The 17,690-nt window shown below is 39.8% G+C and overlaps 1 protein-coding gene across 1 annotated transcript in view; it reads left to right on the top strand.

Moving 5' to 3' along the window:
* Positions 1 to 16,140, top strand: part of LRRC8C (leucine rich repeat containing 8 VRAC subunit C) — an 82,963-nt gene extending 66,823 nt beyond the window's left edge. Inside the window, exon 3 of the mRNA XM_086717483.1 lies at positions 9,501 to 16,140. Coding sequence (XP_086573609.1) covers positions 9,501 to 11,774 — 2,274 coding nt within the window. The 3' untranslated portion in view covers positions 11,775 to 16,140. The remainder of the gene's footprint in view (positions 1 to 9,500) is intronic.
* Positions 16,141 to 17,690: the final 1,550 nt, after the last annotated feature.

Consider the following 17,690-nt stretch of genomic DNA (forward strand, 5'->3'; position numbering starts at 1 on the left):
TTGAGTCCTTAGCTATAGATATTGAGCAGGATTAATCCACACACATTCAAAATGAAAGTGAAATTGTAGAAGACCTGGTATTAAAGGTAAAATCTTAAAAGTTATCATAGGGAAGGAGATTGCCCACTAAAGGACAAATGCAGAGTGACAGCAGACTTCCCGGCAGTGAAAATACAGGCCAGAAGAAGATGGAATAGTATTTTAATGTGCTGAAGGGGAACTACTGCCAACAGAGAATTTTATAACTTATGAAACTATTCAAGAATGAAAGCAATAGAGGCACCTGGGTGGCTCAGTCAGTTAAGCATCTAACTTCGGCTCAGGTCATGATCTCACAGTTTGTGAGTTTGAGACCCACATGAGGCTCTCTGCTGACAGTGTAGAGCTACTTTGGATCCTCTGACTCCCTCTGTCTGTCACTCCCCCGCTAGCTCATGCACACTATCTCTCAAAAATAAACAAACATTAAAAAAAAAAAAGAATGAAATCAATAGGGACATGTTCTGACATACAAGTATATGAGTTTTCTATCCACAGACCTTTATTAAAAGAATTATTAAGGGATATACTTCAACTAAAAGGAAAATGAACCCAGAGAGAAGATACAGGATCTAAGAAAACTGGTGAGCACATGACTTAATAAATATGTAAATAAACACAATCACCTCTAGGTCATTTTTTAAAATGTGTGTTTCAGAAGAAAAGTAAAACCCCAACAATAACAAAATGTGATAGTTCAGTGGGTAGTTAAAATGTGCTTGGAGTGGGATTGCAATAGTGAAAAATTTAAAAGCGTATATTCTAAGAAATTATAGGTAGTATCTTTCTAAAAATACAGTCTACACCTTACTAACCCAGCTGAGGCAGGATGGCAAATAAGAGATGTGGAAAATGTTAACAGTGCAGGGGAAGGCAGAAATAAATCCAAAGACCAGTAAATATACAAATATGTGTGAGCAAAGTAATTAATGGATTTAATTCACTTGTAAAAAGAGAGAAATGATTTGTTTGGATTTTTTTTAATCCATAAAAGACATACCCAAAAAATAAAATCACAGACAGGGTTGCAAAGTAGATTAAAGAATAATATTAAAAAAGAAAAGTTGGTGGGACAGTGTCAATATTAGACACATTTAGCCTTGCCATCTTCAAGAATGCACTCTTTATCAGAACAAGATACATACGTGAGTTTTAAAAGATGTGTAAATTCTTATAGTCACCACCACAGACAGGATACAGAGGAATCCCAACACCCTAAGGAATTCCCCTGTGCTGAAACTCTGCAGGGAACCCCCGGCAACTGCCCACAACTTCTCTGTCCTGTTTTACAGAATGCCGTGTAAAGTCAGATGGCACATAATTTTTTTAACACTGGCATTGATTTCAATAGAAAAATTGCCTAAGTGCATGTCGTCATTGGAATGTTTTTAAATTATAGCATATCCACACTATGAATTCTGGTGGTCCTTAAAATGAAGTAGAGCCCTATGTGCCAATGTGTTAAGATCTTCAGGACTTATAATGAAAGTGAAAAGCTCGAGGTGCATGAACAGTCTATATAGTAAGATCCCATGTGTTTATATGTCATATATATGCAAATACACAGATATAGATCTGGAAGAGTGTACACCAGACTTAGCAGGGCTTACTAAGGAATGGCACAAGGGTAGAAAGGGAGAAAGGAGGACTCTACCTTCTGTGTTAAAGATAAGTATTCATGGGGCGCCTGTGTGTCTCAGTTTATTAAGCGTCCATCCAACTCTTGATTTCGGCTGAGGTCATGATCTCGCAGTTCATGGGATTGAGCCCAGCATAGGGCTCCATGCTGAGCATGGAGTCTGATTAAGAGTCTCTCTCTTTCTCTCCCTCTCCCTTTGCCCCTGTCCCACTTACTCACACGCTCTCTCATGTTCTCTCTCCCAGAAAAAAAGTGTTAAAAAAATGATTAGAAAGAAGATTTATGATAGTGAATAATAAAACTATTTAGGCATAACTTGACATTAAATATCCAACATCTATGTGAAGAAAGCTATAAAACACTCCTGAAAGGCATAAAATTGGGTGAAAACAAATGAAAACACACCATGAAGGAGGAGAATCAATGCCATGAAGATGTCAGTTCTTCTTAAATTAATTTATAAATGTAATTTAGTCCCAATAAAAATGCCACCAAGGTGTTGTTGTTTTCTGGATCTAGACAAGTTGATTTTAAAGTTCATCGTGAAAGACAAGCATGAGATTGAGCACTTACCACACCAATTACTGATTAGTTGTCTTTCTGCTGTGCTTGACCTTGAAGGGGTTCTTTTTTTTTTTTTTTAATGTTTATTTATTTTTAAGAGAGAGCCACTGAGTGTGAGCAGGGGAGAGGTAGAGAGAGAGGGGGACACAGAATCCAAAGTTGTCAGCACAGAGCCCGATGCAGGGCTCAAACTCGTGAACTGTGAGATCATGACCTGAGCTGAAGTCGGATGATTAACCAACTGAGCCACCCAGGCGCCCCGACCTTGAAGGACTTCTTGTTCTTCTATTCCTCACATAATATCTGGCATAAGTAAATACTCCAAGATGGCTGACCTCTCCTGAGGGCATGCATACAACACTCCACTTTCATGTTCTGTCTGCCCTACCCCACTGCCATCAATGCCATTTATATCTGTGGCATGTAATAGATAAGCTGGCCCTTCTTCATGTTGCTCTTTGTTATTTCAAGCAGCTTCTCTGAAGCTAAGTGGTTTTGTTTTGTTCTGTTTTGCTTTTACCCTCAGCTCTTTTGGTGTCTCATTCATGCCAATATGATACTTTTTCAACTTGTTACCGCAGGTGGGTTCTGCTTTGTACTGCATTGCTTTTCTAGAAATTGTGTAAGTTAAGTAGATCTTATTTTTACATTATACAGTAAATGCTATAATCCTAACAAAGTACTGGGAATCAAATCGCTATCATCAAAGGTATATCATACAATCAAAGATGGAGGAATGAACAGTAATGATTTAAAATAGTGAAAATTACTATTAAAAGGCCCCAATTTCCTTTGACCATGCAGGGCATTTCAATAGGTGATAAAGTATTTCAACATATTCCATTTCATATTCCACTTAATTCCACTCTTTGTGGGTATAAATTTGACAATTACAATGTTAAATATTTGATTCTTTTCTTAGATATGAGCAGCACGTCAGGCATGGTTTAGATGGCTTGTTTCCTTTCCTAAGGCGGCCTGAATGTTTACTTTATTTCTCTTGAAAACACACTGAGTTCCTTCCCCCTACCAAAAACAGCTGTTATGTTATCTCAAAATAATTTACCAGTGGGAATGTATGAATCCAAATTTCACTGAGCCCACTTCTGAAACCTTTAGGTTTCTTTTCCAGAACTATTTCCTAGATAGCACAGTGATGGAAGACTTTTGCATGAATAGTTTTATTCCTCCAGGTTCTTTAATTGCAAGACCTTGAGGGTCATAGTATACATTTTTATCACCTAGATATCAGCTGCTCCTTAGGATCCAGAGCCTAATGGATCAAATTGCAGTCCATAGCCCCATGACCCTCTCCAAGTTCTACAGACTCCTGGAAGGGTTTGGTTCTTATGGTTCTCATTCCTACTTCCATGGAAACAGTTTAGATGATAGACTATTACCATCCCTGGCAAATTCTCCCCATCTGTACAGTTTGGATCCAGGCATGAAATCTTCCTTTTTGTTGTGATTTTTACAAAATTTACTCACAAAAGCTGTGTGTGTGTGTGTGTGTGTGTGTGTGTGTGTGTGTGTGTGTGTATGTGTGTGTTCTGTAGCAGATTATACCCAAGTTTCGGGGAAGATTGAAAGGTATTTATATCTCAAAATAGAAGTATGGGGCACCTGGGTGGCTCAGTCAGTTAAGCTCCTGACTTCAGCTCAGGTCATGATCTCGTGGTCTGTGAGTTTGAGCCCCGCGTCAGGCTCTGTACTGACAGCTCAGAGCCTGGAGCCTGCTTCAGATTCTCTGTCTCCCTCTCTCTCTGCCCCTCCCCTGCTCACACTCTGTCTGTCTCTCTCAAAAATAAATAAACATTTTTTAAAAATGTAAAAAGAAAGAAAAGAAATAATGAGCATATACTCCAGCCTCCTACCATGTTGCCTGATTCTAGCCCCCTCTGCTTTGCTGACTCACCACTTCCCACCTCCAAACCTGTTCATCCCCAGATAAAGTAGGGTTGGCCATTGTTGTTGCCATGGCTTCACCTGACCTTTGCTCTCAGTGATCACATTCTGTGTCCCTCTCCTCCTTGTTTCCAAGCTAACTTAGATATTTTCCTTAATATAGATGATTTTATTCAAGAATTATTCTTATATCCATTTAGGATAGTAACTTTCTCACCTTGCTATATTTTGAGTTAGATTCTCTTGCTCATCCTGCTTTTTCAATCTTTTTCTCTTCCCCTACCCCATTTCTCCCCCCTCCAGTCTCTCTTTCCCTTCACAAACACACATTGTAGCTCCTGGTCTCAAGCCCTTTTCCTCCAAAGGCATTCTGAGGGTTGCTCCTAAATAAAAATGGACTTCCTCTGCATTGTGATGTGTGTGTACAAGCTGGTGGTGATGGTCTGAGCCTTAGTGTTTCGTGGAGGGCTTTCTCCCTACCCACCCCCCAGGTGCTCTCCCTTAGTCCTGCACCAGCAGCCTGAGACCCTGATATTCCTTTGAAATGTGTGTTCTAACCTCTCGGTAAGGCTTGTTTGATGCTCTAACCTTTAAATTACTGGATAAAGGTAAAGAGAAGAGAGGTATGTAGATTTAAATAGCAAATTTCTCAAAAGAGCAAGAAAAGTGAAACAAAAAATTTCGAGTTCTTATAAGCTGCTGTTTTTTTACAAAAGATACCACAAAAACACCCTTTACCATTTGTTGTTTTTGCTGCTGCCTTATTTTTGTCTGTCTTTCCCTTTTTTACTGTACCTTTGAAAATATAGATTCTTCTCTGGTTCTTCTCAATGCTATAATGTTCACAAATACTATGTCTATAAAACACGGCGGGGGTAACTTCCTCTCGCCTGTGGCCGTTTTACTATTCCAGTCTTCATGCTCTTACTGTTGGACTCCTTAACCTGCCCTGTTCCTTTTCATCCTTTTCAATCCAGGTTCCTGGATTAGGCAACCTGCCATCACATTCTTTGGGAATTCTCCTCTGAGTTGCGTCTCTGCTGGAGTCTTCTATGAAATGTTCCCTCAGCAGCTCGAGCAGCTATTGTTCTTAGCAAGTGAACACCAGTATTTTTTTGACTCTCTGCTCACTTCTGAATAGTTAACAGCTGCTGAAAAATAGAACACCATCCTTACCCTCCTGGAATTTAATAAGTAGGCACCTTTTTAAAATTCTGTCTTTGTGGGGGCGCCTGGGTGGCGCAGTCGGTTAAGCGTCCGACTTCAGCCAGGTCACGATCTCGCAGTCCGTGAGTTCGAGCCCCGCGTCGGGCTCTGGGCTGATGGCTCAGAGCCTGGAGCCTGTTTCCGATTCTGTGTCTCCCTCTATCTCTGCCCCTCCCCCGTTCATGCTCTGTCTCTCTCTGTCCCAAAAATAAATAAACGTTGAAAAAAAAATAAAATAAAATAAAATTCTGTCTTTGTGAAGATTGAAAGAGAAATAGGGCATCAGAAGGCTGAAAGGAACTTGGGGAGATCAACTGGGCTGTTCTCCGTGAAGCCCTCAAAGAAGAAGCTGGGTGAGATGGGAAGATGTGTGGAATTAGAAGAACACAAGTCTGTAAACAAAAGACAGGTTTAAATTCCTGCGCTAACATTTCCTAGCTATGTGAACTTGGGCAAGTCACTTCCGTTCAGTTGGGTTTCTTCTTCTGTAGAAGGGAGAGAATATGACCTGCCTCCCTGGCATGGCAGATGTTAGCCAGTCAGGGACCTTTGTGCAGAATCTAAAAAGGTATCCCCGCTGTGTGACCATAGGTAGCCCCAGGAGGATGGAGCTCCCATCCTGCTGAGGGAAACACAGCAGGATTTCAGCCCACCCTTGCCCCCTTAGTTCCGCACCCTCTCGTGCCCTGCATATCCTAAAACCCTACACAAGCTCCAGAGGTCTGTCATCTTCCACCATTAGGAACAAGCCTGGGGAAGCACTGGGCAGGGGGACAGTAATGGGGTCTGCTGGTTGCTTGGCAGGGAGTTAGCACTGAAGAAGGTGTCCGCCTTTTTACCTTCTAACTGGTCTTGCTTTCACAAATGGATTCTCCTGTGTTTTCATCACAACACTGACAATGCCTTATTAACATACCGGCTCAAATGTGTCCCTCTTAGGGAAGGTCCTCGGGGAAGTGCTCCCTTTCCCTGCTCAGCTCTGGCCCCCACCTGCTGCTTACTACACAGACCGTTACAGCATCCAGTGAGACCACTAATGGGAAAACATCCAGAACATGACCCCAAACTGAACTGCTTACTTGTCTCTCTTCTGTATTCCTTAAGGATAGTCTGGCATTCTAGGCTTCCTCCTATTTTCGATCCCAGGGTTTTCCAAGGTAGAGTGCTTGACCCCCCAGAAGTGCAAAAGATGCTCCACTGAAAAGTGAGATAAAAACAAAAACTTTTAGACAGGAATACCTCATTTTATTGCACTTCCCTTGATTGTCCTCTGCAAATACTGTGTTTTTCACAAATGGAAGATTTGTGGCAATCCTGTGTTGGGCAAGTCTGTTGGCGCCACTTTTCCAACATTTACTTGCTTTGGGTCTCGGTGTCACATTGTAATTCGTGCAAGGTTTCAAACTTCTCCGTTCTTATTATTTGCTGTGGCGATCTGTGATCAGTGATTATGACTTGCTGAAAGCTCAGATGATGGTTCGTATTTTTTTGACATAACACTTTTGCACTCTTCATAGACTATAGTATAGTGTAAATATGCACTGGGAAACCAAAAATGTCATTTGACTCACTGTGTTGCAGTATTTGCTTTATTGTGGTGGTCTGGAACTGAACCTGCAATATCTTCAAGGTATGCCTGTATTTATTTTAGGCTTAAAGGGAAGGGAATTAAGCTTTTCTAATATTTCACATATGAATTGACAGGACTTTATGGTTATAATTTTGAATAGAAATAAATATACCGGGTGGGCACGCTCAACATTTTTTCCCTGACATGGGTAAGTGATAAAAATGTTCGAAGACCACCACTCCATTCTCACACCTCTGTAGCCACCAAATTCTGGTAAAATGCAGACCCATTTATTATTCTTCCCTGCTGCTTTTGTGGGGTTTTTTTTTTTTTTTTGGTATAATTTATTGTCAAATTGGCTTCCATACAACACCCACTGTTCATCCCAGCAGTGCCCTCCTCAATGCCCATCACCCATTTTCCCTCTTCCCTGCTTCTTTTGATTGACATAATATGTAATTGCTCCCTGCTTTATCTTCCAGGACAGAACTTATAAATTTTTTTTAATGTTTATTTATTTTCCCGAGAGAGAGAGAGACAAAGCGTGAGCAGGGGAGGGACAGAGAGAGAGAGAGGGAGACACAGAATCGGAAGCAGGCTCCAGGCACCTGGAACCTGATGTCAGCACAGAGCCTGATGCGGGGCTCCAACTCACAAACTGTGAGATCATGACCTGAGCCAGAGTTGGACGCTTAACCGATTGAGCCACCCAGGTGTCCCAGGACAGAACTTTTATAACTCTTGTAGAGAGACTTCCTCTCTCTCCCTAGCCTCATTCTTTCACTGTTATCTGCACAGGGTATTGAAGAAGTAAGCTTTTTTTTCCCCTAAAACATAATTTGCATAAGGTAATTTGTTACTTACAATAAAGTAAGATTGGTATCTTTTTTGTTTAATTCTAGAAATTCAGTAAAATAAAATAAGAATGTGGGCTCTGGGTGCAGGTGGCCTGAGTGACTTAACATTTCTGTGCCTTTCTCCTCATCTGTGAAACGGGAATAATAAGAGTACCTGCCTCATCAGATTAAGGTGACAATGAAAAGAATGATTACCTGTGACATTCTTAGAATAGGGTCAGTTGCATATTAAACACAGCAGAAGTTTTCTGCTGTCACCCACTATAATCACCATCCGTATCTTCATCCCTCAGAGACAGATGGGCCACACCCAGACATACGGAACTCTGAACTGGAACTACCAGTGTCAGTTCTGGATTCACCCACTTTCTCAGCAAATACATACTGGTGTTCTCCTTTGTACTGGGCGCTCTGCGAAGTGCTGGATGCTCCACTCCATTGTCAGACCTCGTACTTCTCTCCGGTGGCCTGTATCTCCCACGCCATCAACGCGTGATCACATCCCCATGCCACAGCAGCTCACTTGGCAACGGATTCAGTTTCTGCTTCTATAATCCATAGAAAAGGCTTTGCTGTTTATGACCAAAGTCACTAAGTATTTTGCTGTTGCAGAATCACTGAATGCTATGGTTTTCCAGCCATTTGACATCTTACAGTACAAATAGATCTTCCCTGCATTATTAATCCCACATGTTCTTGCTGTCGATTCCTTGGGTGGTTATTCTCCCTCTACACCGTTTGCTTGTTGTTCAAAGAGTTCCACCTACATGGACTTCTTCGTAGGGACAATTCCTCCTGGTTGATTCAAAGAGTACGCTGCCTTACATTCCCTCATATTCAGAAAGTATGTGCGCACTATCTCTTACCCAAATTTCAATGTCTGGGGCCACTGGACATTTTTAGGGCTTACTATTTTTTCTGATGAATTGAAGTATTGGTACAGGAATAAAAGTTGTTGAGGTAATATTTTGTATAAAAAGCCAGCAAGTTTAAACCTAATTATTTTACTGTGGAACACTTCTGTATTGTTTCATATCTTTCTGCAGAGAGATGAAATGGCTTTCATAAAAGCTTAGTAAATTCCCATTGTAATAAGGCCATTTGCACTCCTGTGCATGCAGTCCGGGATATGGGTAGAAAGTAAAGGGGAAATGATAAAGACAAATTCTTCCACATTCCCTCCTTCCAATGCTTTTAATTCTCATACACAAGTTTATGTCATCTCAGAAGCCATCCGATTCAAGATTGAGCCTGATAAGGGGTGACTAGCTGGCTCAGTCAGGAGATCATGTGACTCCTCATGTTGGGGTCATGAGTTCAAGCCCCATGTTGGGCATAAATCTTACTTAAGAAAAGATTGAGTCTGATAAGGACATGTACTTCCCAGTGATTGATTCTCCCAGGCTCCAGTGAGGGAAGAAATGCAAAATTTTAAAACACACAAATATTCTTTAGATATTTATTTTGTTGTGAGTTGTTCTAAGTCCTAGCAGAACCGCTGTGTTTTATGTCATGACTTACACATGCTGAACAAAGTCAGATATTTCACTTTCCCACCATGTGGGCTGAGGATAAAATCCTGGTGCCGGAATCGAACGTTGTATTCTCCAGGCAAAGGAAATGGACATTTATTGGATGTTATTGCTGCCCTCTCCACACTAATGACATTATCAAAGCTCTTTGAATAATATAATTTGAAAATATTACTTCTGTGTTTCAGGTCATGCAAGACAAGATAATCTGCCTTCCAAAAAGGGTTCAGCCTTCTCAGAACCACTCTTCCATTTCAAATGTCTCTCAGGCAGTTGCCAGCACCACCCCACTGCCTCCCCCTAAACCATCTCCTACTAACCCTGCCACTGTGGAAATGAAAGGACTAAAGACAGATTTGGACCTTCAGCAGTACAGTTTCATAAACCAGATGTGTTACGAGCGAGCCCTCCACTGGTATGCCAAGTATTTCCCTTACCTTGTGCTCATCCATACCCTGGTCTTCATGCTCTGCAGCAACTTCTGGTTCAAATTCCCTGGCTCCAGCTCCAAAATAGAACATTTCATCTCGATCCTGGGTAAGTGTTTTGACTCTCCGTGGACCACCCGGGCTTTATCTGAAGTGTCTGGGGAGGATTCCGAAGAAAAGGACAACAGGAAGAACAACATGAGCAGGTCCAACACCATCCAGTCTGGTCCGGAAGGCAGCCTGGTCAACGCTCAGTCACTAAAGTCAATTCCCGAGAAGTTTGTGGTCGACAAGTCCACGGCGGGAGCACTGGATAAGAAGGAAGGTGAGCAGGCAAAGGCCTTATTTGAGAAGGTGAAGAAGTTCAGGCTGCATGTAGAAGAAGGTGATATCCTATATGCTATGTATGTTCGCCAGACTGTACTTAAGGTTATAAAGTTCCTGATCATCATTGCCTATAATAGCGCCCTGGTTTCCAAAGTTCAATTTACAGTGGACTGTAACGTTGACATTCAGGACATGACTGGATATAAAAACTTTTCTTGTAATCATACCATGGCCCATCTGTTCTCAAAACTGTCCTTTTGCTATCTGTGTTTTGTGAGTATCTATGGACTGACGTGCCTTTACACCTTATACTGGCTGTTCTATCGTTCTCTCCGGGAATACTCTTTCGAGTATGTCCGGCAGGAGACTGGAATCGATGATATTCCCGATGTGAAAAATGACTTTGCTTTTATGCTTCATATGATAGATCAGTATGACCCTCTGTATTCCAAGAGATTTGCGGTGTTCCTATCTGAAGTGAGCGAGAACAAATTAAAGCAGCTGAACTTAAATAACGAGTGGACTCCTGACAAACTGAGGCAGAAGCTCCAGACGAATGCCCATAACCGGCTAGAATTGCCTCTCATCATGCTCTCTGGCCTTCCAGACACGGTTTTTGAAATCACAGAGTTGCAGTCTTTAAAGCTTGAAATCATTAAGAACGTAATGATACCAGCCACCATCGCGCAGCTAGACAATCTCCAAGAGCTCTCGCTGCACCAGTGCTCAGTCAAAATCCACAGTGCAGCGCTCTCTTTCCTGAAGGAAAACCTCAAGGTCTTGAGCGTCAAGTTTGATGACATGAGAGAGCTGCCGCCCTGGATGTATGGGCTCCGGAATCTGGAAGAGCTCTACCTGGTTGGGTCTCTAAGTCACGATATTTCCAAAAATGTCACTCTTGAGTCTCTGCGGGATCTCAAAAGCCTTAAAATTCTCTCTATCAAAAGCAACGTTTCCAAAATCCCTCAGGCCGTGGTGGACGTGTCCAGCCATCTGCAGAAGATGTGCATACACAACGACGGCACCAAGCTGGTGATGCTCAACAATTTAAAGAAGATGACCAATCTGACGGAGCTAGAGCTGGTCCACTGCGACCTGGAGCGCATTCCCCATGCCGTGTTTAGTCTGCTCAGCCTCCAGGAATTGGACCTCAAAGAAAACAATCTGAAATCTATAGAAGAAATCGTTAGCTTCCAGCACTTGAGAAAGTTGACAGTGCTCAAACTGTGGCACAACAGCATCACCTACATCCCGGAGCATATCAAGAAACTCACCAGCCTGGAGCGCCTGGCCTTCAGTCACAACAAAATAGAGGTGCTCCCTTCCCACCTCTTCCTATGCAACAAAATCCGATACTTGGACTTATCCTACAATGACATTCGGTTTATCCCACCTGAAATCGGAGTTCTACAAAGTTTACAGTACTTTTCCATCACCTGTAACAAAGTGGAGAGCCTTCCGGATGAACTCTACTTCTGCAAGAAACTTAAAACTCTGAAGATTGGGAAAAACAGCCTATCTGTACTTTCCCCGAAAATCGGAAATTTGTTATTTCTTTCCTACTTAGACGTTAAAGGCAATCACTTTGAAATTCTCCCACCTGAACTGGGCGACTGCCGGGCTCTGAAGCGAGCTGGGTTAGTTGTCGAAGATGCTCTGTTTGAAACTCTGCCTTCTGACGTCCGGGAACAAATGAAAGCAGAATAACTTATTTTTCTTTAGAGCTTGACTGACACATGCTTCTACCAAATACAGTATCAATAATTAGGTAGTCTTAATGCCTTTCCTATTTTATTTTATTTTTTTTCTCTTTCACACAAAACAAAATGTACACAGAGATTGAGCAAGGAGTATGTATTTTTTAATAAAAATTTAATTGTATTTTCTCAACATTAATATTTTAAAGTTTTATTTGTCCTGGAACCTAATGTATCTATTATTGTTTTCTACTGACAGGAACAGGTGGTTCCATCTGTTTTTTGTTTTGTTTTTGTTTTTTTGTTGTTGTTTTTTTTTTTTGTTTTTTTCCTTTTTTTTCCATTCTTGTGAAAGGGAGGGAATTTTGAGTTGCATGCTTTTGGTATTTTTTAAATAGTCATTTTGCCAAGGTCATTTTTAGCTTGTTTACACCTGTACAGAGTCCTTGTTTTGTTTTCATTGTGTATGTACCAAGGAATTTCAGCTAGTTTATTGTAATACCAGCTGCCTTCTCCATTGGCCAAGTCCTTCATCCTACAGAAAATTTTTCTCTGGAGTGTAAATTCACATAAGTGCATTGTCACAGACGAGTGTTTTTAAAATTTCTCCTCCTCTCCAAAAGAACCCTAAATTGTGTTATTTCATATACCTGACAGTGAAAGTTATCCTTAGGCTAGGATTTTGTGAGTGAAGACAATAATCTTCCATGGTTGGCTTACTCGAATTGGTCATTTGTAATCTAACTGATCTGCGTTTTCAACGACGTTTCAAAAATATCATTTAAAAGCAAAATACAGAGGCCCGCCCCGCCCCTCGCCTTTTAATCTTAATATTGCTATGTAGTACTGGTGAACAACCTTAGAGAAGCTAGATTTATTTTAATTAAAATAGATAATTAAATTTAAAAATCAGAATCAGAAGCCTGGTTTTTAAGTAATTTAATAATCTCTGATATCTTGATATGTGGGTACATCAGATGGAAAAAAAAATCGCTGCGAAAGCACTCTGTTAAAGGGCTGGCGCACTGTAGTCAGGCGCCCTGATTGCCCTGGGCGGTGTGGGGTGGTCATCTATTCAGATTCTGCCTGTTACACAAAATACCCATATATACAGAAATGGAGCTCCCTTAATCCTGCCCTTGCTGCAGATGCCAGTGATGCAAGCACAGGAACTTTCTGCTCTTTTTTGGCTTAAAATAAGCATCTCATCTAAAATGGTTCTTTTACTTTTGTTTTAAAGGGGCGAATAAATAGCTAAGCGGATGTCACTCAAATAATTTTTGCTTGATGGTCAGCAGAGCTTTTATTTATCTTTGTATTTAAACCAACATAGTATGCATCTTGGGCAAAATCCATCACTGATTCTTACTCTGTTAGAACAGGAAAATGAAAAGACTATTTGTGCCCTCAATCCAGGAACAGTATTACCAATCATGGGATTTTTGTTTTACGTAGTAAATCCATACGGACTGTTTCCGGAACTCTAGTCTGATCTAAGAAAGTTTTGTGACTTAACAGCGCAAGAAAATAGGAAGATGATTTGGGGGTTTCAGAACACTGCTTTTAGAATTTGCTCCTTGGTCCTGGTGATTTTGCTCAGTACTGCTTCAAGTCGTATACAGAACATAACTACAGAAACTCCTCAACGGATACATGTACCTCAGTCGTGTTTTAAATGTTATGAGATGTCATGGAGTGAAGGATTTGGGAAAGAGATGCTTTTCATTTGTTTAATAATGAAATCACATAGTCCAAAGTGCTTTACTCTTTCTGCTCTGTGTTAAAGTGTTCAAATGGTGATTTTGTATAACTGATTTATTTCCCACTGGAACTGAAATGATATGTTTAAAATAGTAACATGGTTATATTTCTTGTATGATAAAATATTCAATTCCAGAATATGGTTAGGATCCTGATTATGAACAATGTGTTGTATTTAGAAACATAGCCCTATTTTGTTTTAAGCAAACAAAAGACCTGGAAGATTCTCCATGGCCGAGCATGACAAAAGTACCCTGTTGAAAGGTAAGCTTAAATAACTACTGGTAAAACACTGGGTGCACTATATTTCTGGACAAAATTTATAGTTATTTTCTATGTCACCCTTCAAAAGGGATCTATTCAGGTTAAAAATCATATTTATGCTGAAGTGTTTATCTGGTGTTAATTCATAATCTCATATGGGTTCATAACTGAAGTAAGGCACTAATAAGTAGTTTTCTCACTTGTAATAATTTGTTCACAATTCCAAGGGACTTTGACCTGCTTTCTTAATGATGTCACAGGCTGACCCCAAACGTAAATTCTAAATAACATCCAGTAAATCGGTATTGCTCTATGACTTTATGTTTTAACTAAGAAGGAAAATTCATAGATGTTTCTATTAGATTTTATAAAAATTCAAAAGTCTCAAATGTCATCTTGAGTCTCAATTTTCTGACTCTGGCCCTTCTTAATATTGTAAGTTTTTGTTCACATTTATAAGCAAAAAGTATTCAATTACGTTTAGCCTTTAAATGGGAAACTCAGGTAAACGAACTGCTGACTTTTCTAAAGTCCTTTAATGGATCAACTCCGTGTAAAAGGGGTATTTACAAGTGCTCCCTTTCTGTATTTTACAAGTGCTCTTGCTAACAAGGAACAAACTAGCTCTATTTCTCCAACCTCTATAGGATTCATGAGAAACTGCTTATGTAAATATAAAAGCACCATATGTAATCATAACTCCTATGGCTGCTTGACACCCATGATGGGTATGCTTTTTGGTCAGTTTTAATGGTTAAGTATCGAACAGCTTATTTGTCTGGTGATGGTCTGGTTGAAACAGAGCATATAAGTATATCCCAATGGAACTCACACCTAAGGAGACCACACCTCAGAAACTAGTCATGTGTTAGGTTTTTGTTTTGTTTTGTTCTTAACACAACATTTTTAATATAAATGTTCTTGATACAGTGAAACCTGTTACTTACAATTGTAAATTTTTTCTTATTGTTCACGCACCTCTTCCCTGCTGTTACATTTCCTATGTAGCTACTGTAAAGAGTTCGAACAATTCACATGGCATCCTGTTCAGCAGGCACTGCGTTTTCAGAAAGCCTTGGAAAATATGCCTGCTATGAGTATTTTGTTCATTCAGAGGTTCCACTTTATTTGCCTCTCAAGCCGTCTTCATGAAAGAGCATCTTAAACCTACTGGATTCTTTCTTGGGCTACTTGGTATGAGGAAAGCCCAAGTTCTTGCAATATGCTATCTTATGATTTCTGATATTAAGAAAGAGAAGACAAATTCTTTACACCTCTTCTTACCATTTCCCCCAAGAAGAGTTTTGCTGTTGTTTATTTTTCTAATTCTTTTTTTAAAAAGTCCATTTATAAGTAGTTTATTTTACTTTCTAATTTCATGCCAAATACCTGATCCATAGTAATGATGTATTTACTTAAACAGTGAACATTCATGATCCATCTTTATGAAAATGGTCAGCAGTACTTAGTAGTGAATACATAAGATACATTTTAATATAATTTCAACTCGTGTTCTATTAATTCTGAAAGTGACCACGCTGGTCAAGCAGTTCACATTTTTGGTAGGATCTCAATAATTCGCAGTAGGGTCCAATAGCAGCCTTAAGTTAGTAAAACAAAGGAACAAAACAGAGCAGTGAGCAGTGAGGGGAATGCCTCAAGAGTCCGTAAGGTATTCTCATCTTTGCTTGTCTATTCAGACACGTTGTAGGAAAATTTGGACAGTCTCAGCCAGGCCTGCCATTGATTTTTCAGATTTAGGCCTCAGTGACATGCTTCTAATACAATTTCATACTAGCTTTCAAACTAGGTGTCCACGCTTACTGCTTTCTCCCAGAGACACACTGACAAAAGTTAACATCCTGAAGTTCATTCTGGGGAAAGGAAAGAGTGTCCTCCCGCCCCCAAGGAATTTTTTTTTTTTTTTTTTAAATCAGAAGACCTTGAAAAAGGGTACTTTGAAGAGCTTAATTTGTTGGCCGTGTTAAGTAACAGTTCCTCTGCATGGTTTTTAACGTGGTATAAATTGGCTTTCTGCAGAATACTAGTCTCTCTCCCACCTGATCCTGCCTCTTCAATGAATATCTTTACTGGGGTTGAAACTCATAATGCCTTATGTGCTCACTCAGTTGTTGTTTGTTTGTTTGTTTTTCCTACGACTTGTTTTCTCTCACTGTCTCTATGTGTTCAGATTGTGTCAGATGCTGGTAAACCTCTAAGATTGTCAAGGAAATGCTTGAAAGTTGATTTGTCACAGTGCGAATTCATGATAAAATGTCTTAGTGTTATTTGGCTATGTAGTACATAGGAACGGAAAATAACTTAAATAAAGACATTTTTGTAATTTAAAATTGAGGTTTGTCCCTTATTCGATTGTCGAAATCATATTTATCTTTTGCATTTCTCTGGTGTTTTGCATGTTGTGTTGCCAAGGCTCTCCGTACTCTGCAGGAAGTAGGCTGCCTGGATCCTTCCACTTCGTGTCCAGCCTGTTTCTGCAATTGTGACTAATTATTTCCTTCCTTAATTCACTGCACTGCATCTACCTAAGGTGCCCCTGGAGTTTCATTTGGGCAATTAGCACATTAATATGTAATCTGGGGTGCAATTTCTGTGCATTTGCCAGATCAGATTGTACAATTGCTGTCCAGCCCAGCTTTCAGTAAATACTTTTATGGTCATGATCGTGGTTACTTAAAGGAATCAGAATGGTTCTCAGTTAGGATGCCTCCCCTTGTTAACCACGTACACACCAGGCTTATGGAAGCATTTTTTAGGAAAAGTGAATACACCACTTATACATAAGAAAACCATGATTGGTAACTTTTGAAGCTAATTTGTCATTTAACGTATTTTTCTATAGTCATCTATGACTCATTATTTTACTGATGATCAACTGATAGTCCTTTGGAGAAAGACTATTGAGACTAGGAAGGATTCTGAGTTGGGGAGAGGCCCTGTGAATGTGGGCATCAGATTGTGTGTGAGCTCGAGAAATTTTGGACACAAGAGCAGAGAAATACAATAGAATAGACACAGCTGGTGATTTCAGTGCAATCTGTACATACGAAAAAGACTATCCACTGGTACCTTCTAATGTCCCATCTTCTGGTCCTTTCATTTATACGGAATAGTGAGATAAACACTGGAATTATATAAATTCATTCACTGTTGGTCAGGCTAGTAAGATATAAGCATTTTTGTTTGGGTGCAGAAGTATATAAGAGGAAAGTCACTGAAGGCAATTTTTGACTCAGTGGGGGTACTTACATGGCCATAGGCCTCCATATTTCTAAATCTAAGTTTGAATGTTATCCTAAATATCCAAGTAGTAAAAAAAGTGAAAGGCTGAATTATTTTTGTGTGTAAATCTTTGAATGCAGGCTATACTTTACATTTCATATTTGAACAAAGCAACGTACAACCACATATAAGATTGGGCCCACAATAGATGACAGTTTTTTCAAAGTTAAAATATTTTGCATAAAAGACACAGCATGAAGCAAAGGTAATATTACCAAATGTAAACCAAATTGGCCATTCTGATTATTTTGATTTAGGGATTCCTGTTAGAAAGTTTGGGAACAAGTAGAAAATGGGCTCTCTCTTTAATTTTTTAATCTTTCAAGGAATTTATTTTATTTCAACTCAAGCTACATCTAGACATCACCATTAAAAACAAAGTGTCTTAGTAGCAGTTATCAGGTAATAATAGATCTTGGGAAAAGCGACACAAAAGGGGTAGCATGTAAATTTTATGTTTTATATCTCCTCCATAATCTAAGAAAAAAATAAGAAACTTCTAGCAGTGATTTTGCTATAAAAAAAATTTTTTTTGTAACGTTTCTTCAATCTTCATTGCACAGGTTCTTGGGATTCCTTTCTGATTTCATATGGTCTT

The sequence above is a fragment of the Puma concolor genome, chromosome C1 (genome assembly GCF_028749965.1).
Source record: "Puma concolor isolate L17-30 chromosome C1, mPumCon1.1.hap2, whole genome shotgun sequence".
NCBI lineage: Eukaryota > Metazoa > Chordata > Mammalia > Carnivora > Felidae > Puma > Puma concolor.